Source organism: Pieris rapae, chromosome 15 (assembly GCF_905147795.1).
Source record: "Pieris rapae chromosome 15, ilPieRapa1.1, whole genome shotgun sequence".
Lineage (NCBI taxonomy): Eukaryota > Metazoa > Arthropoda > Insecta > Lepidoptera > Pieridae > Pieris > Pieris rapae.
In genome coordinates this window covers 3,909,161-3,936,150 of record NC_059523.1, presented here as the reverse complement: position 1 = coordinate 3,936,150, position 26,990 = coordinate 3,909,161, and the positions used below count along the sequence as shown (strand labels likewise).

The 26,990-nt window shown below is 33.2% G+C and overlaps 1 protein-coding gene across 1 annotated transcript in view; it reads right to left on the bottom strand.

The window, feature by feature from the left end:
* Nucleotides 1-654: 654 nt before the first annotated feature.
* LOC110994895 (protein stum) overlaps nt 655-26,990 on the bottom strand; it is a 32,142-nt gene continuing 5,806 nt past the window's right edge. The window contains exons 2-11 of the mRNA XM_022261814.2: nt 23,554-24,033; nt 11,308-11,435; nt 8,985-11,217; nt 6,996-7,281; nt 6,677-6,906; nt 6,096-6,222; nt 2,888-3,014; nt 2,586-2,666; nt 2,111-2,224; nt 655-1,481 (exon numbers count right to left, since the gene is read on the bottom strand). Of these exons, the coding sequence (XP_022117506.2) occupies nt 1,393-1,481; nt 2,111-2,224; nt 2,586-2,666; nt 2,888-3,014; nt 6,096-6,222; nt 6,677-6,906; nt 6,996-7,281; nt 8,985-11,217; nt 11,308-11,435; nt 23,554-24,026 (3,888 nt within the window). The 5' untranslated portion in view covers nt 24,027-24,033 and the 3' untranslated portion in view covers nt 655-1,392. The remainder of the gene's footprint in view (nt 1,482-2,110; nt 2,225-2,585; nt 2,667-2,887; nt 3,015-6,095; nt 6,223-6,676; nt 6,907-6,995; nt 7,282-8,984; nt 11,218-11,307; nt 11,436-23,553; nt 24,034-26,990) is intronic.

Here is a 26,990-nt window from a genome sequence, read left to right as displayed (position 1 = left end):
AAATGTATGAACTACATACGTCTATACTACAATAAATTTACATCGATCGTATTCAGAAACAAGAGGTAGTTTTGGGCTTTATACATAGCAACCCCTTCAAAAAGCTGGTAAAACCAGCAAAGCAAAAATTCTTCTTTTCCTCAACTACAGTAATTATAATTCGATGCAATTCGTTGATTCATTTTACTATTTACAAGAAATACAAAATCTGTTTAGATTTGGGCATCATTTATTTCGGACACTTCGTAATTATTACGATTACAGTTTTAGTAAAAAAGAGACACAGTTTCGAATAAGTAACAGACAATACTCATTGTCTATCTCTGTATCTCAGAGTATATATCGTTTTACGCCCAAACCCAATAATCTATCTCAATCTATTTTTGACCATCTGATATAGATATCTTAATCCCAATATTCATAAAAGTGTGCCAATAAGCAATCGACGGAATGAAATAGCCATCTTTCGATACAAGGTATCCATGGTAGATCGGATCGCTGTATCTGGATAGACCTTTGTTTGAAAATGATAGTTCAACTGTGCCAATATCCTATCATAAGATTTTAACTTTCACCAGTTTTTAAAATAATTAAAAAGCTGTTTGATGTGTTTTAAGTATAGACATGTATATTTTAATATCATTTAAATAGAGAGAAAACAATCTGAGATTGTGAGATTAATTATTGGGTTCGGGCGTTATTGGTCATACAGATAGTGACGTGAGTAAAAGTGCCAATCACTTTGCTATTCGTAAGTACTATTGTTACCAACACTATCGAAACGAAGCTCAAAGTCAATGGTACGCCACCCACGTCAGAAATATTAGCCCTAGTCAAATGACAGCTATTATAAAACAGGTGTCCATACTCCAACGTCTGAAAATATTTCGTGAGAGTTCGCAGTTATGCGGGATACAATGAAATATCTTGAGCGAACTAATTTAAGTCGTTGCCAGATGGAAGGTGAAATCATATACACCTACAAGGTAAACTTCATGAAAGAAACACTGTTTGAGCTGATTATGGTTGGCGTCTTATTATTTATCCTATGGTGAGACAAAATTAAATCAATCATGTTTCACTACATGAATTAAGTCGGACCGCAACATTATTATTAACAACTAAATCTCATAATTGAAATCTCCGTCCTGAAGTACTTATCCGTCTCTTTTCATCTAAACGCGAACGCTACTATACTGAAAGGGACAACCAAGTACTATAACTAAAGTGAGAGGCAGATTGATTTAATAAATACATAGAGGTATATATACGTAGACGATTCCTTCTGCGTATACTACATTTATATATTGATATTATCTAAATATTATTAAGTACAAAAATGTTAATTGATTCAACATTAACCTATATTGTGAATACAATTAATTTTATAACTTAAGCTCTCGTGTGATTGTTGGCTGTGACAGGGGGTGCAGCATCCGCTTCCGCCGCAGCCTCTTCCGCCTTTAGCTTACGATATTTTCCTAAAAACATTAAAGAATTTTAGATTTTAATTGGGTTCAAGGGCCATAAATAAAAAAAACACAGTTTAGAAATACGCGTATTAGGAAATCTGTAATGTGTGGTATGCTCCAACAAATAAAATATTCCGTAATCTAATAGGTATTGCAAGTCTCCGCTTGAGCGACTGCTTAACTAAGACTTGACTAAGTCAAACTTCAAAGTATAGAAAAGTTTGACAGGTCTTAAAAGTTGAATTTCTAAAATTCGTAGCTAAGTAAAACAGCCTCTTCAGGACTCCGCGTAAGCCTTTAATAGACAAGGGACTCCCTTCTGTTATTGCTGTGCTAACAATATATAATTATAATAAAGCCTTGTTGTTGCTGTTTAACTTAGTATATTATAAATATGAAGCATTAAAAAATTAACAATAAAAATAAATGCTAATAATTAATCGGCAAGCTGGTCGATTCTTGTTGTACAGCTCGTCCTACAGTCCTCCTCTAAGAACTTCTCCTTCTCTCTATTTCTAGCCCTTCGCAGTCGCATAGGGCCAGCCCTTCGCACATCATCCTCCAATCTTTCGATTTGCCTTCCTCGTTTTATAAAGTTGAGAATATAGTAATATAATTAAATATAATAATGTACTTACGTGATATCTTGACCATGATAACTCCCCACCAAATAGACCAGCCCCATCCAACAAGACAGAATAGTACTGTGAACAGCTGACTGCACGACACCAATAGGTTTATCACGAAGGAACCTGTATCAATATTTCAATATAGTTTTAAAATTTCGAGTCATGTATTAAATCATATCTACGTGGTTTAACTAAAGCGGTACTCAAGGCTCCTTAAAGATTAAAATATAATCAATTTAGATCTAATTGCTTGATTGATTTTTGAAAGGAAAGAGTACGAGAAATTTATTTTTTAGGATCTCTATTAAACTTTTTTATAACCATTGGTAATTGATATATTGTATAGAATTAGACGTAGAACCTTACAAAAGTACGGCAGTTAATTTACCCGCCACAAGGCATGGTTTGTACATTGAGACAGTAAAATTTGCAATTGTAACAAATGTAAAAATTATCGATATCTGAAGAAGCGCATATTACTCACCGATTCTATGTTTAGCTCCGTCATGAACCCCGAACCGGGGTATTCCAAAACAAAGGCAAAACATTCCACTGAATAATGTCCCTGAAACATAAATGTTGTAGATAATATAGATATATATAAAATTGAATTGCAAAATACGTTGCTTAGTGCAAACACAAAGACGGCTGGATCGATTCGATATATTTTTTAATTAAACTCTTTTTGGGAATGATTGGAAAAAGGCTAAGTAAACAAGACAAATCAGACGAAACGAAGTTTGTGGGGGCAGCGAGTTTTAATTATAAATGGTATGGGGTACTCACCAAGGCCTGGAACTAGAACGTTGCATACAAGACAGAAGTAAGCAAGGGCGGCGGGCAGAACTGGTATAGCACCTCGCATCACACTCGTATGTTCCACTAGAGACGCATCTAACTTGGTGCGTGTGTCCTATGGGAATAAAGGAACCATAGTAAGACTGTAACTCGCTGTATCTCTGTCTTTTTATACATTTTAGGTTTTTAAGGATTAACAAATTTGTTTAGATCATGGTTTGAGCTTCCAAATTGAACATTCATAATCAAATATTAAAACTCGCTTAAACGCTGCTGCGACGCAACAGGCTTCTAAACACGTTAATTTTTTTACGTCTTAAATAATGATATTTTAAGAACAACATAAGTTACACAACACATATATGAGGCTGAATCTGTGGAGTTCTAGAGCACAGACGCTAATTGATTAAAGTCCGCGCCTGGTATATAGTACCGGATTCCTCGCTCAACAAATAATTATCGCAATAATGAGAAAATGCTGGCAGCATTACCCTACACTGCATCAGGGACCAAAATTTTTAAATTTGTTTTACTTTTACATTTATCTCTTTTTAATTATTATTATCATATATGTGAATGCTGTAGATGAAGAATATAATATAAATACTGTATATTGAAGGACAAATGTGTGTTGCAATTAAATTCACATATGTTTCTAAAAATAATCTCCATCGAAATTGAACTACAATATTATTAAGGCGAAGACATTTCATTTACAGGCATGCTGCTGTTTGTTTTCGCAATAATCCTTAATTTTTACTCACATAAACATCATCGAGGAGTATGGTACTCCGTCTTTTCACATCGGTGAAGACAATTTTTGGCGTTGTTAATTTTGACGACGACACTGTACTTATGTTATCTAGAATTATTGATCCCATCGACATTTTCATGTAAATTATCAATGATTACATTTGTGTAAATTTTACCGAATAGAGAACTAATAAAAATCTCGAAAAAAAATTATGTCAAGATTTGGTTATCCTTTTTCAATTATTTTATAAATTTTATGTAACGAAAAGAAAGCGCGTTTTTTGTGAAAACTAACAACACACTGACGCATTCAAAAATATCGATAATTACTAACATGATTAAGTAAGTTTCTTCAATGGCAATACCGTAATGGTACGCGGAATATTCATTATAAGTTTTGATTTAATTACTTTAGGAATATAATACTCGTAGAACTATACTCAAATGTAGATAAAGTTTGTGGGGTTGTAATGGGTAATCTCTGGATTTACTGAACCGTTTTGCAAAACTACTTTACCAATTATCACCCGAAAAAGAAAAACCTTTCATATCCTTTCACCTTTCATTTTCCTTTCATCCAACCTCATCATATTCGGATCAAAGTGAGTTGGAGAAAAAGCCTTTAAGAGTTATATGACTGAGCTATGAGGTTCATAATGCCATATAGAATATGCCAGCGATAGCATATCTGACATTTATATATTGTAAAAAGGAAACCTCTACCGCGTCTATCTGTTTGTTTACGATAAACTTAAATTAATACTGCACGATTTTATTGCGGTTTTCAAGTTTTGGAGCAGTGTTGGCCTAGCGGCTTCAGCTTGCGACTCTCATACCTGAGGTCTTAGGTTCGATCCCCGGCTGTGCACCAATGGACTTTCTTTTCATGTGCGCATTTAACATTTGCTCGAACGGTGAAATCTGAGGCCAAGACCTAAAAGAGGTTGTACTACCACTGATTTTTTTTACAAGTTTAGGTAAAACTTGTACAGGTGATGTACGGTGGCGCGTGGGAAACCGGAGCGCGTCACTAGTATTTTTTTGTAATCTAAGTGCGCTCTACCTTCTTGACGAATAGGTTATCTCAGTAGCTTATATAGCCTTTTTTATAACACTACAAAGTAGGGTAGGAAGTAGTAGACCTTTAATTGCTATATATGTATTTAAAATGCAATATAGATAAGAATATTCTAATATAAATAGTAGAAGAAACTTCCTCAATGGTAGATTATAGTAATATGGCAGTTAAAATTCATACCATGTACCTTTATACCAATATTAATAGAATTTATAAATAATTTTCGTCTATTATTTTAATAATAAAATAACGTATACATTAATATTTTATCTCACGCAAGAGAATTCTAATTTTGGCTTATTAATTACTCCATTACCACGTTATTTGGGCTTTTTATAAAAGTTTACACAAGGTTATTAAGAATCATTGTATAAAATTTTAAGTAAAATAAATCTATGTTAGTTATATTAATAAACCTTTATCGATGTTTGGTGATCACACATGTTAAAATCGCTGAATGATCGCACACGTTTGGTGTTTTAAAATTAAGTGCATTCATTTAATCTTTAGAACGTATTTATGAAAGTTGCTAGCAATTATTCAATAAAAAGCTGGAAAACAATAATTATTATAACTTAAGCAAAGCGACAATGAGGTATTACGGATATTTAAGTACATAAACACACCTGTAATTATTTGGTAGAAAACTATTGTAATAAAGAAATAGTCAAAGTTCCCACGAAATGGGAAAATTATACCCCTAATTTTGTAATGATTACAAAAAATACTGCGAATAACGCACTTAGCGTTAAGGTTGTAATACACTATCATGGTCACATAGTTAATAAGCCATGTATATCGAAATATTAAATATTATTGTTATTACACCGTATTTACTGCGTCATGAGTATAATGCTACAGCACAACGCATATTGATATCGACACTTTTCTTTTCTATAAAAAAATCTCTATCCTGAATTTGACGCATGAGCAATGACTTGTGTTCATTTCAATTCCTTCTTATCAACAGAGTATTAGAATTTCATCTGGTGTTTTCTTTATATTTATTTGGCTTTATTTCTTTGTATACTGGTAAACAAGCTCATGTCGTAAATCGCGTGCGAGAGGTGGTCGAATTGACGGTCGGCGGTATGAAATGTCGTGAGGGTCGGAATTGTCACGCAACCGGACTTAGCTAAGAAACGTAGATTTTAGGAGGTAGGACTTGTACTATTGGCACTATATAAGGCTTTATAAAAATTAGGTTGTTTTTCAAGGTTTCTGTTTGTTTTATGTAGCTGTGATAATTTATTGCGTACATATATTAGGAATATAGTTCTTTACTATAGAGTAATTTTATTGGCTTTTTTTTAAATGTACGAAACGAAATGAACTAATTAAAGATTTTCGATATTTAGTAATTACCTCAGGGGGTAGAGTGGGAGACAAACTCTTGTTCTTCGAGAAGAGACTGGTTCTCCTGCTGGATGTAGGTTCTGTCTGCCGACGACAAGCACCCCGCAGCCATCGGCATAGCCTGTTGTTACAGCATCTAGGGATCCAAGTCAGACTAGACATTAGCTCCCTCAATGTAACGAAATTGATTAAGGGTCTGTTTCACAATGTCCGCATAAGTTCCAAATAAGGTATTTATTAATTATTGGTAGGATGAACAGTATTTTTGCTTTTCACGACTGTCAGATAGCGCTTTTCGTCATGAAATGCGAAGTATCTTATTCGGAACTTTTATCTTTCCAATAATTTGTGTTGCATAGCTATTTGTTACTTTATCCATACATTGTGAAACATGCCCTTAGTCTTTATCAATTTTAATTGTACAAGAACAATAAAACGTTTTTATACACATTCATATAAACTGTACCCAAGTGTATTCATAATATATCTTTCTCGTAACAACCTAAATAAAATGACACAATGAGGGAAAACAATATTAAGTTAAAACAAAGCAATCACATGATTATATGAATAACTGCGATAGGACTTACGTAGTCGGCGCCTGGTCACTTAAAATGCTATCTCTTCTCTCAATCTCTCTCTTCTTTCCACAGCATCCGGTCTCGGTGACAACTTCTGTCGAAGTGACAGGTGATGACACCTCAAACTGCCGAACTGAGTCGGAAACGTCACTGACTTTTCGTCGCCTGCAGCACGCGCATAAAACATCGCGAAGTTTGCGTTTTCGTTTTGTTTCAGATTCGAATTCTATCGTCGCTGCCTGCAGCAAACATTATCGTTCATGAGTAGTCTGATAAAAAGACACAAAAACTACTAAGATGTGAGTAAATACTTTTAGCCTTCACATACCTTTCCTGCAGCTCGTTCAACTTCCTCATCGGACACTTTCTTCTTTAAACAGTTCATCGACTTCCAAAACTTCTTCTGACCCTCCTCTTCTATCTCACTCTTACCTTCCTCAGCTGCCTTAAGACAACAAGGACAACACGCACTTTTACACTTGCCCATAAGGCGGCTGCAGATGTTTGGCTTCGCTTCTGTTTGCGTTTCAGGTTCGTTTTCTTGCTTATCTTCTTTTTGTTGTCTATGCGCTCTAGCTGGTGGTTTGGGTGTGGTGCTGGTGCTTTGAGGGAATCTGGATAAAAATATAGCGTTTCTTTATCTTTATGTAAAAAAAATGGTTCATGCAGGGGTATTTTTTTAATAAACATGGAGTCAAATATATTGACTTTACGTGGCAGGAGTTTAGAGACAGTTCAAGCTAGGCTTAATATTCTATATATTATGGAATACGTATATTGTATTTATAACAAAAATTAAATATTAATATATTCCAAAAAAAAATGATTTTTGTACTATAAAGTAACTTATTCTTCTATTAAAGTAATCTAAATTAGTATATATATAATAGTCATTTACATTTTTATTTAATTTTATTTTAAGATGCATGCTGTTTATATTTTATTTCATTTTTGTTTACAAGGGAATTATTATGATTTATTGAGATTTAACAACATGTGTAAAACGTGCAATCTTATCTCTGACCGTTACCTTAATAATGTTGACTGACCCACGAATCTAAAATAATAAGTCAATATGAATATTTTAACCATTGCTATTTTAACTATTGCTATGCATATGATATTTTGAAGTTTTAGTGTATATAGAATGTGTTCATAATTAATGTTTGAAACGAACGTTTAATAGAAATCATTTTATAAAGAGTCAATCGATTTATTTAAATGTAGTTATTATAAATTAGCGGAGAAATAGTATAGCTACACCGTGATAAACTTTACCCAGTGTCGTTTCCGTATCGTTTTGGCAGCAATTCATTGGGCAAAATATAAACAGTTCTATTGTTGATCATTTTGTAACAAAAACCACTTTTCACGAAATGCAGATAATAAATTTAAATGTCATCTGTCAAAACACAAGACTGTTTCGCGCCATTATAGGCGACGCTTGAAGCAAGCGGCCGAGGTCAGGTTGTAGCGTGTACTAATTTCTTAAGGGTCGCAACGACTTATAGCCGATTGTAACAAACTGTTAATGGTTCGAATACCTCTACAATAAGGTTATACAATTCTTTTGCAAGTTTAATTTTTGATGTACTTTCCTTTTGAAATGCCGTGTTAATTTTTGACTTTATCTCTAAAAGTATGTGTTATATTCTGTCATTTATTTTAAGGGAAAAAATCACTTTACGAAAGTATTATTGTGTATATTAATTTAAACTAAAGGCTAGTTTGGGTTTGAAAATTCTGTAAAACAGTATACATGTGTAGGTATATAGTATAAAATCTATTATAGTATTATAGAAGATGTAATTGCATAAAATCTTTAATCGAAATCGATTAACAAGTTTCTAGATAGTAATAAATAAACTATGTAGTCTGAAGTGTTAGATTATATGCTGTCGATGAGATTATAATTAATGATCTACATTTTTCCCCATGACTTGTACTTTGTGGGGTCCTAGTCAATTTGTACGCAACGGAAATTAATATAGTAAAAAGCAGATTACCCGTAATTTGGATCACGACCTACGTCCATGCTTATTAATATCTAAGAAATAATTTATATATAAGTGTATAGGTAATATTTTTCGAACAATTATAACACTTTAAATTATAACTAGCTCCATCTGTTAAAACTTTGCACTACTTATTCGTGTTCTGGTTAATTACTTCGCTCACGAAATATCGTGCGTCATCTTGTGGGGTTATAATCAATAAGGTTTTTATTTCACAATCGGTAAAAACGCCATCTAGGGACAACATTACTAATTATATTAAGTGCGTTTCTATATTTTATTAAAATTATATTCATACATACCCGTTACTGTGCGCAGATTTGTCTGAACCTCCATCACCTTTTTTTATTTCAATTTTTATTTTGTCACCTGATGATAAATTAGAGCTCTGAACTTCTACTTCTCCCTCTCCTTTTACCAATGTTTCTGTAACCTTTTCTATGTTACTCTTAATGTCTGTTTTTTTCTCGTTTACTATTTTTACCGTAGGTTCAACATCCTTAACATTGGGTTGTTCTATTTTAAAAGGTTCTCCGACAGGTGTTATGATATTATCAACAATTTTCGTTGCTTCAGAACGAATGTTTGCAGTTATTTCCTCGCTTTGTTTTAGTACTTGATCTTTTAGATCAGTTAATTTGTTAGCTGCATTATCTTTAGTTTCCTTTGTGTCACTTTTCGTTTTCTCTGCTGCTTTTTTGAAGTTTTCTTTTATTTCTTTTATTTTGCCTGTTGATAAAATGTTTTCAGTTGAAATTTCGGGTTCTTTTAATATTTCTTCAATTTTCTGCTTAACACGTTCAAGTTGAGGGTTATTATATGGAGGTTGTAATAACTTCAGTTTGATGTTATCTTCGGCAAATACAGTTTTGTCAGAATTTTTAAGTCGGGGTGGTCGTTTTTCTTCCTTTTCAATTTTTTCCAATTTAGGTGGTTCAACGTCTTCTTTAGAACCGCTTGATTCTTTTTCTTCTTCTTTTCCATTTAATGAGTCTTTAGAACTAAGTCGTTCCAAGATACGTTTTTCCCGAGCCTTTTCTAAGGCCGCAGGTAGTTGATTTGTTACCGTTGTAACGACTTCTAATGGCTGAGAGGTAATAGCTGCAGTTGTCATAGAAACTACGTTTTTTTTTGTAAGAATAACAAGTTCCTCGTTTTCATTTCTGGTTTTATCATATTGAGTTTCGTTGTCTTGCTTTGTTACTTCATCCTCCTTTGAAATCACATCAATACTTTGTTTTTCTTTATCATGTTTTTGACTGTTTTCTACGTTTTTGCCAGTATCAGTAATATTTCCACCTATTTTTTTTGCTGATTTAGGTTTTTCTGTAAGATCTTTTTTGCTAGCAGTTTTTTTCAATGGTGGTTTTTCATGGAGATTTTTTGTACTGGAAGCTCTTGACAAATTTTTTACACTATTTGTTCGACTAACAGGCTTTTTAGGTTCTGTTTTAGTTGGCACAGGTGGTTTGATGGTTGTTTTATTACTAATGGTTTTATTGATTGGATTGACTGTAGACGGCTTACTTACAGATTTGCTTGGAAAACGTTTATCCGAATTTGAGGCTTGGCTCATCGTTTTAGTATTTTGCCTTGATACGGATAAAGCGGCTTTAATTGGCTTCTTCTGCAGCGAAGAAATTTTTGATGGAGTTCTACCGGAATTGGAGTCATCTACAGGACTTTTATTTGGCGTTCCAACAATTGGTGATAGGCGTTTAGGATTTATGTATTTGTTTGAAGGAGGTGGTCCACTTTTACCGGGGGATATAGGTGGCTTACCTTTAATTATGCTTTGCGGAACATTTAGATTTTGTGTACTTTGAACAGCCCTTTTGTCATGTATTTGACTACCAATCCTTATGGTTTCGTGTATACTGCTTGTACTATTTGACATGTATTTTTGATTTTTATTAAGGTTGTTTGATACATATTTTTTCACGTTGTTTCTAATTGGTGAGACCGAGTTTTGACGTGTAGGAATTTTAGAATTCCTGGGAGAAGTAATCTTAGATTCAGGTTGTGACCTCGTAACTGACCTAACTCTGGATCTATGAACTGCTTTTGAGCCGTCTGTAGACAGAAATTCCGTACTCCCCGTTGGAACTTTTTCAAAATGTAGAATAGCTGAGGGCGAATTTGATCTTGATCGTAGATTAATTTTATTGGGAGAAGTACTCCTTGAATTTGTTCGAGAATTAACGCTACTTTTGACTTCACCCTTTTTGTCTAGAAGTCCCATTTCTTTTAACAGAGCTATTTCTTCCTCTTTTCTTTTTTTCTCTGCTTCAGCTTCATGCTTTTCTCTATTTATTTCACTAATTTCTTTTATTTCCGCCATGTTTTCTTTCAGAAAATTTCGTGGAGAATGGGGCCTAGATGGCAAGGGTTGCGGTAACATTGTTGCTGTTTGTGCCATTTTTTCCACTCTTGTTAAAGACTTAGTTCTTCTTCTTGAAGGTGAACAAGCTCTCGAGTTCGCTGCTGATGTTTTTGGTGTATTGTGTCGTGATGTTTCTTCTCGAAAGCCTCGACCTAAAACAAAAACAAAAAAATGGTCTTAATAAGTTCTTAAAATATTTGTATTAATATCTGTGATGCTTTAAGCCTGTGTTAGATGCATACCTTTAAAAGGCGATACTCTCTCAGGTTTAATTTCAACAGGTAAGGATCGTGGGCTGCTTGGCCTGGAGATGGGTGGCTCAGCGATGATAGCGAAAGACTTTTCTCTTTTTCGTTTTGTGGGTACCGGCCTGCAAAAATTAAATACTCTCCAATATTACAATTTTATTACGGTTCATAATGCACTTTTTATAATTTGCATTTACATTCTACAACAGTTAGTATGTTATAATATTCATTTTAAGCATTATTGTGGATTTGAGGATATGTATAATTTAGCCGCCCCATCATAATACGAGTAATTTATAAAAATAGAGGGTAAATTTGACCCTGAACTGGAAGTAATAAAGAAGTGGGTTAATTTATACGAATAATAACAGAATGACCTCATTTTGGTCAAGTCCAGTCCTTGAAAGCTAGAATTGCGACAAAATGCGGGTCTATTTGGTCTTCTGGCATTACTGAAGACGATCCCATAAGAAATTTCCTATACATATAATCGATGGTCCATATCATTTATAAGAGCAGTGTTGGCCTAGTGGCTTTAGTGTGCTAATATCATCCCTGAAGTTGTAGGTTCGATCCCCGGCTGTGCACCAATGGACTTTCTTTCTATGTGCGCATTTAATATTCGCTCGAACGGTGATGGAAAACATCGTGAGGAAACCGGCATACCCCACAAAGTCGACAGCTTAGATCAGGCGCAGAAGACTTCTTACCTGTTACAGTTAAAAAATGATCATGTAACAGATACTGAAAAAAGAAATCTGAGGCCCAGACTAAGGTAGTAGTAAGACTTAGCGCCACTGTTTTTTTTATAATTTATATATCAATTGATCTATATCGAAAGGGACTTTACTTATTTATTTACATTAATTCCATTAAAGCGTCAGAGTCTTGAATTTAAAATGTGTCTCTACCGTCTCTGTAATTCGACACTCCTGTCTGACATTTATCATACGGGACTTTAATGTGATGTAATCTCGCCTATTAAAAGATTTCTGTTACATTAAAACGTATCATCAGCTGGCATATTCATTAAATCTTAATTAATGATATTACGGTTGGGAAAAGTAAGAAAACACAAGGAAAAGTCGTAGGCGGAAACGAGTATGTATAATTGCAAAGCTATAAACGTAGTAATAGAGCCTTAAGGCTTTCTCTTGCTACGCGTGGTTAACGGTGTGGTACACATCACAAGTGAATATTTTTTTAATCATAAATATTTTCCGAAATAATCTTTTAATAGAATTAGTGAAGGGGGTAGACTGTGTCATGTCAAACATCTGTGTGTTATTATTATTGTCTCGTAATGAATTATTCTTTGATCCTTAAACTATCCAGTGGTATAATTTAATTTTAGATTAGAGGACAGATTCAAAACTACAACGCCAATCTGTATCGATGCGATTTAGTAGCATATTTTGTAACGTGTTCATGTCAAATTAAGTACCTACCTATTTTTTCTTTACATACGGAATAATACGAATTTTTTTTTTCATAGCTAAATACTAAACAATAAAGCATCAAGTTTATTTTATAGATAAGAAACTATCTACTATTTTAATCCTATGGTTGAATTAGGCTTTAGACATGTCCATTGAAATGTTACAATTGAGGTCCAAACTGAACGGAGGACGAGGCCGAGGACGCAATTTTATTTATGGGACTTGTCGGGGAGGTCATTACAAGCTTAAATCCAAGTTTGGGACGTTGGCACCCTTGTCCCCGGCGGCCATCTTGGAAAAAGGAGTGAAGTCACATTTTGTTTATGCAAAGACATATTTTGCATTAAAAACGCTTTGCCTACAATTATGTTTATGTGACTTTTTATCATAAATTCAAAGAGTAATAAATAAAAAGTTTAAAAATTTCATCACAAATTTCCCTATTTGCGTTTTGTGAAATAACTTTTTCTATTTTGACATGAAAGCGCTTTGTTTCACAAATTTGACATTGACATAATTTGTTAAGATGAGTCAAAACCTCCACAAGACAAATGATCGACACCTACAATAAAGATGGTAATTGTAATTGTTTAGCACGTAGGAGTGTGTTTAGAAAGGAATGACATTCAATGAACATAATGAATTAACAGTAATGATAAATCCATCATCACTTTTTCATTGTACTGGTTATGATACCCGTACCGTACTACGCTTTCAAAAGAACGTCTATTTATGGTTGCTATTTGTATGTTTCTCGTATCAAAATACGATAAGGACGATATTATGCTAATAAAGGAAATGTGTTCCTATGCCACACCAGCTAAGTTATAATAGGAGTATCCACATAATTTTGGAAATGTTTTGGTGTAAAAATACAAATTATACTCAAAATACCAACGCGTAGTACCATTACACAGCTTGATGATAACTACCTAAACTAATTCATAGTCTTCTCTTTATAAAACATCACAGGAAATCGTAAACTGCATCTTAAGAAATCACTGAAACAATACCTGCCTTTTGCAATTCATATCTCAAACATCTTCATTTACGCATAATCCACGGTATATTAAACAGACATATAATTGCGTCCCACATTAGTTATTGCAACACCGGAAGCACCCACGGAACCCCAATGCATTGTATGGAGTATTTCGTAACATACATTTGCATGTTACTACTATAGTCTATAAGAGTTATTAAATATTAATATTTTAGATAAAGTATAAACCATACTTCAGTCCTCACTCACTTATCTATGTTTGATAATAATTTATTGGAGATTTAGACGTATAATTTAAGACGTTTAAGCCATTAGAATATCTAAGTAAAATAACATGTTTTAATTACATTATTATTGAACTCTTTGAGTAAGAAGTAAATAAACATTTTATTGTTCATTTGCTCATAAACTGAGAAAGATCGCAATATCCGTAATACCTTATATTCAAGAGATAAGTGTTGTGCGCATACCCATGCTATTGTTAATTTAAGCTACCGTAAACTAGGCTCCATTATTTTGCTCTTACGAAAGCTTATTTCCTTTTCCTACGATATTGGTCATCATATTTAATAACTCACAATTGCATGCCTTTTTGGATGAATTATTATCAAACGTCATTACTCTTAATTAACGTTTCATACTTTAAATATAATTAATAATAAATATTTAAAAAGTGTTTATTAATTTTAAGTTCATTTGCTTTGTTCATTTCTATGTGTAAGATACCTTTAAATATACAATTGGCAAGGGCTAATAAAAGCATAGTTTTATCAGTTAAGGCTTGAACAGTGCTCAAATCGGTCAACTAGCCCTAGTTTAAATTAAATTGTTGGAAGAACTGTCGCTCATATGCATTTGAAAAAAATATATATTGTGGGTTGAAGCCTACAGTATCGATTGATAAAATCAAAAAAGATAAAAGCAATACCAATTTCCCAAAAAAAAATTTACCATCGGACCGTAGATTAGACATAAATTACAAATTCGCTCCAAAACGGTTTATGTGATTTATTTTAATCTTACACGTATTATTAGATATAGCATATATTATTATTTTGATAAAAAAAAAAATTGTATTAATTCGTTTCCTGGGCATGGAAAGTAATAAAAGGTAAATAAACTCAAGCGCAATGGGCTTCCCTCCGCAATTTCACACCCGCGAGCCCTGCATGCGGCTTGTCTTCAGTCCACCTCAACGCTTTGCGACGGGAGGACTACGCTTGTGTGTCGAAGCCAATAATAATTAAATATTTGCGTATTTTAGTTTTTACCCGCGGATTTTTTTAGAAATGCCAAAATATAAAAAGAAATATCAAGTGAGGCGAGGACATGAACTTCGGAAATTATTGTATGTTATAAGTATATGTATATAAGTACCTAGCCTAACAAAACTCAAATTTAGAGTTGTCAAGTTTCAAGTGCAACTTGTACAACCAAGTAAAATAAGTTGCTGAACCTGATACCTGATGGAATCTGAAAGTGGGTACTGGATCTCGAGGATGGTAAGCAGTAGACATACCGTCATTGAGCTCGTTGTAATCAGCTCAGCGAGACGATACAAGAAATGTGACTATATGAACCTGATGATGGACTCCCAAGGTGGGTACAGAGTCTCGAGGATGATAAGCATTAGACATACCATCATTGAGCTCGTTGTAATCAGCTTAGCGAAACGATACTAGAAATGTGACTAAATGAACCTGATAATGGTCTCCGAAGGTGGGGACCGGATCTCGAGGATGGTAAACAGTAGACATACCGTCATTGAGCTCGTTGTAATCAGCTCAGCGAGACGATACAAGAAATTTGACTATATGAACCTGATAATGGTCTCCGAAGGTGGGGACCGGATCTCGAGGATGGTAAGCAGTAGACATGCCGTCATTGAGCTCGTTGTAATCAGCTCAGCGAGACGATACTAGAAATGTGTCATATGAACCTGATGGTGGACTCCGAAGGTGGGTACTGGGTCTGATTGACTCTGATTTCATTTTCGGGCTTAGATATAACATGCTGCACTCGTAGGTTTCAGAACCAAGAAAAATATTTAAAATTTCAACTGGAAGACGAATCGTTGAAATTGATTATTTTTTCAATAAACTCAAAGAAATATAGTGATATTATAGTAAATATTACCTAATATTTATTTAATATTAAATATTAATAAGTTCATATAGTCACATTTCTAGTATCGTCTCGCTGAGCTGATTACAACGAGCTCAATGATGGTATGTCTACTGTTTACCATCCTCGAGATCCAGTACCCACCTTCGAAGTCCATTATCAGGTTCATATAACACATTTCTAGTATCGTCTCGCTAAGCTGATTACAACGAGCTCAATGATGGTATGTCTACTGCTTACCATCCTCGAGATCCAGTACCCACCTTCGGAGTCCATTATCAGGTTCATATAACACATTTCTAGTATCGTCTCGCTGAGCTGATTACAACGAGCTCAATGACGGTATGTCTACTGCTTACCATCCTCGAGACCTAGTACCCACCTTCGGAGTCCATTATCAGGTTCATATAGTCACATTTCTAGTATCGTCTCGCTGAGCTGATTACAACGAGCTCAATGACGGTATGTTTACTGCTTGCCATCCTCGAGACCCAGTACCCACCTTCGGAGTCCATCATCAGGTTCATTTAGTCACATTTCTAGTATCGTTTCGCTAAGCTGATTACAACGAGCTCAATGATGGTATGTCTAATGCTTATCATCCTCGAGACTCTGTACCCACCTTGGGAGTCCATCATCAGGTTCATATAGTCACATTTCTTGTATCGTCTCGCTGAGCTGATTACAACGAGCTCAATGACGGTATGTCTACTGCTTACCATCCTCGAGATCCAGTACCAACCATCAGAGTCCATCGTCAGCTGATGATGATGACTCGGTTTCGGTATTTTAGCAATACTGACATTAAAAAGTTTTAACCTCAGAACGAATTAAACATGTAAAAAAATCATGTATGTACTAGTTAAATAATTGGCAGCCACCATTTTTTCTAGACCAATATTTATTTATACATATTTATATTTAGCTAATAATTGGTTTCGTATTCACGTAGTTTTGTTAGACTATTCACTATTTTGTTAGACTAGATGGCGTTAGTAAATTATTGTTTGTAGTAGAGGTCAAATCCTCAAAGTCATCGGCGTATGTTAGAGTCTTAAAGTCAGAAGAAAAAATTGCATTTGTGCAATAGTGAATTCGATTGATTGAAATTATAAAGAATACGATAATTATATAAGTTCAGCGATTTATTGAAGACGTTGGGATCTGTATCTTATTTATTTTTGTTACATTTTTACTGACATTTAAGTATTTAGATATTTTTGATAAAATAAAATGTAAATGTAATTTATATATGAACATCCGGTGAAGGATTTGAAACCTGACAAACAAAACATAACCAATGAAGTAGATACAAACGAAAATCAATGATTACGGATTATTATTATATAAACGACATGTTCCTAGAAGGCTTCTTTGTTTTTCTTCTTCTGATTAACACATTCATGCTTTCTGCACTCAGACATAACTATCACCAGGCTACCAACATTAATCTAACTAAGCGATGTTTTGTGGTTGTGGTTGTAATAGAAACGTAATTCAGATTTCACAATTACAATACTGACTTTGAAAGTGAAATTTGAGTCTACTCAAGTGTGGTAATGTCAATAGTATGTTAAAAATCGTAAGACTATTTGATCTATTTGAATGATTTTGTAAGGTTGATTGTATGTACAAGTAAGTAAGTTACTTACTTATTTTTAAGTCAGGTGTTGTGTGGAAAGATTTGTGTAAAGCTATTAAGATTTTTGTTTGTATGTAAAGTCAAAAGAAAAACATCGACCCTTTTTCGCACTCCTCTACTGCTTCATTTTGAAATAATTTAAAACAACTGTTAATGTCCTAATTCTTGTATCTCTATTCTCTATTTTAGCTACAGGTAAATTTTGTGTTGTCATGTTTTGTTTTTTTTGCTTTGCTCTGTATCACATTTTTATTGGATGTATGCACAAAAGGTGCATACATCCAATGTGTTAATTTTTAACTTTTTTTTTATTGTATAGCAGTATCTGTTTTGTTTCCATATAAATAAATAAATAAAAGGGGGTTGACTAGTTGTGATTAACTGATGATCACTATTTATTTTAATCTATGCTGAGATTTAAGTTGCGACGGAAATACTGGTAAAATGTATTTACCGCTAGGTCCTTAAAAATACAAATAAAAAAAAACATATTTTTTAAATAACATTTATCATTTAGTAATTTTACTTTTATTTCATTTATTACTAGGATCTTAAGAGCCAAATCTTAGTGACAAAAAGTAAGTTAAATATTATATTTCTCTGGCTAAATTGGTCAAACCGTTGCATCCAGAAATGTGACAGGTGTATACTATCCCAAGGCTGTATTTAGTATCACAATTCATTAAGATCTTGTTCAATTATTTTTTATAATGCGAACAACACAGAACATTAACATGTGCAAGGCATTAAGACTGCTTTTCATACTGTTATGATAATTAGTTTCGCTAGATTTTATTTGAGTGACAGAGCACGGACTAGTAATAAGAGTTGGTTTACCCATTATTGGTTTTAAAAAGGTTTGGATTCTTTATGCCTTATTTAGATTGCTCGTATACATCATTACTAAACATCAGTTTTGCTCTTTAAAGGCTCTAGGTAGTTGAAGGTACGTATGTTATAAAAAAACCTTGGCGATTTAAACGAAGACTTTACCAGTCCTTTTAATCCATTCTATGCTCTAGAACTGGCAGTAAATGTAAATAGCTGATGGGGAAATATCGCGAGAAAACGGTTTGCCTTAGACCTAAAAAGTCGACGGTGTGTGTCAGGCACAAGACGCTGCTACTATTGACCTATTTGTCTATTAAATTGACTCTGAGGCCCAGACCTAAAAATAATTGTAGCACCACTGATTTCTTGTGAATTTTTAAATGGTATATTGATTCTAATTCTAAGGATTAAGTTTGGATTATTGATAGACATTGTTGTTGTTAACGAGATATTGAATCCTTGACTACCCAAGCTACTTTAATCGTAAAAGTTAATACGAACTCAAAAATAAACGCTTTCTACCTCGACTAATTGCGTACACGTAACAAACATCCGGACGGAATGTTCTTTTGTTTATATTTATTATGCAAAACCAATTATTGTGATCTACTTGCCAAACGTGAGAAGAAATATCGAGATTTTCGTATTTTTAGTTTATTGCGTTTTAATGAATCCAAAAAATAATAGTTTCCAATGCTTTATGCGCAAGAATGAATAACAATTGACGAACATTCATAGTAATTACAAAGCTTGGCTCAGGCCTATGTATTTCGCATTGTAGCAGTTGTACAAGCGAAATGATAGCACTTCATAAAACCAAGGCCGTGCATGTGCTATTAGCGATCTCCATTACAATCATTTCTTGATTGAATTGGGTTTATTTCTAATAGGACTGTTATTCTGCGATCTTTTTTCCATAACAGTGAAAATAAAAAATAGAAATCTCATAATTCAGAAGCCTTTTATTGCCAACCTTAAATGACATTACCTTAGCTGTTTTAGTATTTAGTTTTCTTCATTTATTGTTAGTGTTCTAGTTGAAATATTAAATAAATAATTTCTATAGTTGGGTACCCGGTTAAGGGTAATGGCCTCCTACATATTTTGCCATCTGTGTTGGTTCTGGGCGTCCATTGTCCAGGTGTTGCCGGCCACGTAGCGATCTAACGTTATACATACAGATTTACATAGTATTGCTTTTTAATTGACTTTTATCCACATAACATTGTGAAGGGTTTTGGTCATACTCTTCAACGGTGACCAACCGTCTTGGAAGATGTGTTTCGTTTATTGTTTTCGTGTTTTCGTATCTTTTTGGCGTTTTGGGAAGGTGTTGAAGTGCTCGTTCATCTCCTAATTAGATTATCTTAATTACCCACATTTTGCCTTAATTTCATGAAATTTAATCTGTGAAAATAGTCTAACTTTCAGTTTCTTTAATAGTTTAAATGACGAAAAAGCCTCCATGCTTATATCGGTTTGTATTTTTTCTTGTATTCTTTATGTCGAACCTTTAATCATGACTTGTCATAATAGATCTATTGGACACTTAGATACGCAACGGTAACCACGCAACCTTGTAACGTACGCTTCGATTCATTTACAGTAGAGTACTGAGAGTACTACTAATTTACCAGGTACCTAAAATACTTTAAAATTATGACCACGACTTTAGCCTCGTAGGTAAGCAAGTTGCAGCGCCACTGATAATTTGGTATTTAATTGACTTAAAGGTAGCAACGGCTTATTGTCACTGTCTTTTCTAGATTATAAAATGATACATTTTAGTTTAAACTAAAACAAATAACAATAAATACGTAGTCATTGAGATTATTAAATAATATAACCTTAAATTATATTTTGGCTGATTCCATTATTAACTTAGCTAGCTTTAATGATTTTTGAAGTATACTTCTTATGGCGCGTTAGGGAAAATTGATGTGAGGTTAGCTATAGTGAACATTTTATTTATTTAAATATGTGATATTTAAATAAACTTTATTTAACTAGATAATGCGTTATAGTTAAACTTTCAATATATTAAATACCTTGTTTTATATTGTTAGTGTCGATTTTTGTACGAGTACAATCGTAGATAGTTTTTTATTAATGAAAGAACTGTTAACACGTGAAGTGCTATATTTTTTAAATAAAACATACATTCGGATTTTAAAATAAACAATAAAGATCTATTTCACAAAATTCTGTCAAATAACGAAAACCGGATAGAAAATTCGTCTTGGTTCTACAGTTCGAATAAAAAATCGTTAACAATTGAAATAATAGTCTTAAACTTGTTGAAGGTTTTTTAATGAATCCTTGGTTTTTGTTACATTTGTTTTATGAGAAAATTGATGTTATTGTGGTTATTATCTTCCGGAACTTTGAGAGGAGTAGGTATTAATTTTTTATGTTGTCGTTTGGCTATTATTTATTTTGTTTTTGTGAGGTATAGCATGAATTTAAAACAGTATATTATCACTATCATCGGTGAGCCTAAGGACATTTTCAAACATTAACGTAAAAGAGTAGTCATTAATACTGACAGATTAGGTATAGAAGCGAATTTGAAATAATTAATTTCCATCATTATGTAATATTCCTGTTTCCTACTAGCTGAAAATATTTGAGCTCTCAAAAACTAACTTTATCGTACTATAATATACGACCTGACAAAACCATGGTTCAGACCATCAACATATATGTATATATTACTGCTTTGTAAAATGCACCATGTAGAGATTTGTCATATTATGTATTTTGTATATATATGAAATATATTGAATGTTCACAATATTCAATAATAAACGTTAGGTCAATGTTTTGTGGTTTCCTTTTAAGATGTCGTTTATATGGTCATACACCCACAATACGAGAATATAAAGAAAATATCGTTGCTGTGAAACATTTTATCAAAACTTTTGAGCAAGTTATTTTTTGCAATTCAGTAAAAAAGTTTTCATATGGTTAAACTGTATAAATTGTAAAATTGCTATTACTATAGTTAGCCGTCTAGGTATACTCGTATAATCAAACATCACATGCACTTATGAAATATAATTAAAATTTTAATTAAAAAAATTAAGATTTTTACAACACAATTTCGTAAATTAGTATAAATCAGATTTCTAATTGTATTTATAGCACAATTTTGAAACCTGTTGTTAAAAATTAAAAACAACAAATGATAACAAGCAAATCATATTTGTATGTTCGCAGAGTGAATTCACAGTAGCTATATTGTGTAAATGATATGCCCAATTTTTATGTACATTATTATATTTTTATTAAATTTTTCTCCACATTGTCGTATTGTCATAGGCTGTAAAGATAATGTGTGTATGTCTGAAATAAATAAATAAAATAAATAAATGTTTTTCTTAATGAGTAGGCACCTACAAAAAGTGATGCCGTATCAAAACCGGAGTGCAAGTAGTAAAGGAAATTCAATACAATATCACATTCCAAAGGATCGTTGTATACATTACACAAACAGATTACAAGCAATTAAAGATGGCGCCACTATCGTAACCCAATTCCCCCATTGTCGTGCGTAAACCATTAATTATGTATGTAGGACTTAATTTGCGAATTTCAACAGTTAAACCTAACACTAATGAATTTGGAACACGTGTTTTATGGAAAGTTCTCATATTTCGAGGCGTTGGCCAGAAATTATTGTTATTATAGCTTATAGCACTTCTATTATATGTAACACTTTAAAAAAAATGTTAGTTATGTTAAAGTTCAACTATTTCTATTAGTATGGCCTCTTTTAGTTTATCCACGCAAGTTCCATTACGTCTTCTGTACATCTTTTCTTCTAGCATTCTCTTTCCAGTAAATTTACTTTGTAGATTCAAATGCCTATATAATTTTCGTGCTCTAGATATATACATTTCCATTTAAGGCTTAGAACGTGTAGAAGAGCATTTGTAGGTTTTGTGGACCAGAAATTAGTGTACGCAATATAAGTGGTGTTTTTTTACTTGCCACCATTAAATGACCGACTGGTATGTATTAAATTGCGCGTTATGTGAATAAAAACTTGCGTCTTAATGATGTGATTGTCAACTTGATTTTTCTTCCTGCAAATTTTGGTGCGAAATTTTGCAAACATCTGGGAAAATTTATTCGCGGTTGGTATTATTTAAGACTAAAAGCTTATTGGGTATACAAAAGTTTTTGTAACGGTTCTATGTGTAACACAATCCGAAGGCAATACGAAATCTAATAAGATATTCACAAAATGACTTATGAAATGTATTAAAAAACAGGTGAACACTGTAAGTATTGCCACTTGATACAATGTAACCTCGCCTGTTACGCTACAGTGAATTTTGTTAAAATTTGAAATAGTTATACTGATAATACAGCAGTAGTCTATATATACCATGACAATTTGCTTTTAAATTGCCAACAAAGCCTAAATATATAAATTACAATATGCAAAAGATATGCTTGTTTAAGGTGAGGTTTTTCAGATATGTATTAAAGTAATTATTTAAGTCAATTAGTAGATTTAATTGATAAAAACTATTCTGATTTAATGTGTACAATGTTTATCGTCACAATTTTATTTTTTAATTATTTTTAAAACGACAATAAAAACACAGTATCGTGTAAAAAGTTAAAAGATTTGAAATTGTAATTATATTATAAGTTTCGGGTCCAATGACCCATGAACGATGTTAACAAATATAATCAATAATTTATAATGTAGCCAAAAAAGTGTGCCTGATTAAATTTATATTATTAATTCCTTCGCTCGACCTCATTTTACTACAAAAAAGATAAAATACTGGTTTTTACACCAATAATTCACCAATATGTGGGTTATAACAATTATTAACTTTTACTTTTGACGAATATTTTAAGAAAACTCGCACTAAGTTTATTTGCCGCTTTTAATTTTAGAAATTAAATGAAAAATTCAACAACTGTAACCATTATTGTAATGGATGGGTAATTTGATAATAAAGTGAAAAATATATGAATCTAAATTCATAGAAAACATATTTGGCTTGCGATACTAATCAGGATGTACAATAAATTTTTGAATCTATTTGTCTGTTTCAGAAATAAAGTCGATTGGATATATTAGAGGATACATTAGTAACAATATTGATCTCCCTTCGATTTTTAAATTCGTACTACCGAAAAATGTTATATGTATGAATAAAAATAAACAAACCACTTACGGCAAAGAACTTGGAGCGTCTACATCCCTAATAACCTCGAAGGCATCACCACTCACTTTAACCCTCGCGGAATTGGGTGCACTTTTTACTTCCACCCCCTTCACCCTCGCCGATAGATCAAAGAATCGATCCTGCGCATGAATCAACTGCGTCACCGTAAAAGGATTATCGATTTTCGGTCCGAATAGATCGTCTTTAGCGTCTATCGTTATATCTAATACTGGATCTGAGAGGTGCAGACTACGTTCTGTCGCGAACGCGTAAGGTGTATTAGCCAGTTCCTCTTCTAAGCTGTTGTAGCGGCTACGGAAGAGCGACCCCCCTTCTTCGTACTTTGCGCCAAAGAGGTCGTATTGGCCGAAACGGTTGTTTATGGAATCGAATTTCGGATCGGTGATCTCTTTCTCGGGGACAGGTGACATGTCGATGCGTAGAATACCGTGCTCGTCACTGTATTTCAGTTGTAATGCCATTGTTTATCTGTAACAAAGGTGAAATGAATTATATTAAAATACAATTACTTTTTTATGATTATAAATTTATCGATATGGAGTTCAATTTGGTGTTTTTAAAAGACAAACATATATTACGAATGCTTTCAAGATAAGACAGGTAATAATTAACTAGTCTGGTCATAAATACTGTTACATAAAAACTTTTCTTTTTTCAACTTTTTAATTATTTTGAATTTGGAACACGTATATTATTTTAAAAACTTCTTTCGAAATTGCGCCGTTTTACATATTTTTATTATTATTCGTCTTCATTATCAAATTAAAATATGGAATGGGGTGTTAAAGAAAATAGGATTGCAGTGATTGCACAAAGTGGGTATGAAGCCGTCGTCCATATTCGAGACACTTCAAAAGCTTGGTATCAGAGGTATGTTCGTATATCTTACTATCAACAGATACAACTACACTTCGTCTGTCAAAGACCAGAAAAAATCACACATACAAAGGCTTGTAGGTGCTATTAAAGCTAGAATTCGTCAAAACGCCATTAGAAAGCTAGGACTCTGTCGCGTATTATACAACAATACAAGAAGCTCGGTGCTTATCGTCGTAGGCCCTAAATAAATCTTAACAATAAAAGAACTCTCTTTTATACTCTCTTTTATATTTTATTTATCGATCAAAACCCTTTCTGTAACCCAAAACCCATGTGTAAAGCACAGACATTTCCTTTTTAATGATGAAAAATAATCAAAATGATAAAGTGTATGCTCACAGATCTAAATCAGCAGCTAAAGTGGTCGGAAAGGTACAACAGGTCATCATCCTGCGTCTGTGATGGTTTGATAGAGCGTGTCTTATCAAAGAGTCACAAAACTACAATTTTGTGAAAAAGTAGCGAAGTAAGAAACTTCAGGCAAAGTGTGCAACATCTGTCTTAGATGTTGTGAAACCAGCAATACACTTTTTTTAAATAAACCGTGAACTTCCAGCTATATTATACACCTAGTCACCAGGCACGAACAACCCAATCCTCGTTTGCAACCAAAGTTGCGGACTTTATAAGAACTGACCTTCATCTAGTCCAGACCCTTTCGACTTTAATTTATGACGGTGACATAGCGTAATACACATAATATATATTGAGTGTCTTAAAAATCTTTGATGCAAAGAGCGGCGAAATTCCATAGTGCAAAAATCTATAGATTCGTGGCCAAACAAATTAAAGGCCTATATAAAAGCTAAAGGTGGGCATTTCAAATAGAATATTTCTTATTTTTTTTTCTGATACTAAACTAAAAGTGTAGGTACAAAGTTTAATAATATTACATTTCTTCATAAAAAAAATGTATTTTGATTTATAACAGAACGTATGGCTGAACTATATATATGGATATATACAAAGCGAGCAGAGAGCGTTGCAGGGTTTTAGTGGGTTTAGTGGTTGGGTCCATAGTAATAATAAAAATAATTAAAACAAATTTAAAAAGTTTGGTTAACGTAGGCACCAAAAAACTTAACTTTGTCAAAGTTAGTTTTGTCCTACATTCTGGTAATTGCTACTTAAAACAAAAAAACCATACGCAACACTACGTGATATAATCTTCAACATAGTAATTATAGTAAAAGAAAGCAAAGTTCTCAGTTTTATATTCTCCGCGGCAAATGAATGAACTTTCAATTTAAACCAACAGTTTTTCAAAATAACGAACTCTACACCATACATAAAAATGCGACTTAAAACTTATTATAGCGTATTGTAAAGGAGTCAAACGCATGACCCGCTTGTATCAAGGTGACGGAATCAACGAACCGTTCCAAACGTAACACCTGTTTACCTACCTGTTTCTAGTTTTTGTCTTAAAATGGAAAAACAGCTTGTAAAATAGATACAGGTTCAACTATTATGTATTTGCCCAATGGTTGAACAATGTAATAGTTAGTTTTTATTTATGTTGAGTTGTGTTGTTAATATTGTTTTTTATAACCTGTAAGAGATCAACACTAAAAAAGTGGATATATTTTTCTGCTCTCACTCCCGACTTTACAAGGGCATCGCCAGCAGTCAATCCGCTAGTAACAAAGCGATTTCTAAGTCTCAGCAGAATTAATCTCAAAATTAATGAACTTCTCTTCCCTTAGCGCGACAGACAGTCCCTTGTGCTGAGGCTGTTTCAACGCAGTTGTTCTCGAATGCGGAGGAGAGAGGTCGCTCTATAAAATGAAGTGTATGCAACTTCTGTCATTCTGGAAGGAGCTAGGCTGGCTTAATTAGCCAGGACTTTACGCACATTGGACTAAATGGGTGTCTTAGTACGGAAACTGAGTTCACGCTACATACATATATGTAAGAGCATCGCTAGGGGGGAGTACAAGAGAGAATAGAAAAAAAGATTTATATTAATGATTAATCTTATTAGATAATTTTTATGACTTTTATTTCTTGTACAGTTAAATACGTTTTCAGTTACATCCGTGGCGCTCAAGTGCACAAGCGATGATGACAGTGGTACCGCCGATCCCGGAGCTGGTGCTTTCCTGTCTCAACGAATAAGTATCATACCGTAGCAATGAAATATAGCCAGCATTATAGGGAACAACTAAAACGCTGCCGTAGGGACCAATTTTCAAATATATATTTTTTATTTTATATATTTTTCTTATTGTCATTACTATGTAGGTTAAGAATATTGTAAATACTGTATATAGGTGTGTTAGCAATCCTTAGATTGATACATAATGGTGTTTTTTTTTATCGAATCGAAATATCGAGCATGGAGAATTCAAGATGGAAATAGGGTTGAATCTCTAAAGATTTTGAAAGTTCATAAGTTTAGACGGCAAAGAATCCAGTCATCTAAATGCGTAGTTAGAAAGTTTATCATAATAAATAGCAGCCAAAGTCATGTGATAGCGTGCTATTAATATATATATATAAAAACATCAACACAACTAAACGATATTTTTACTCGGTAATTGTGA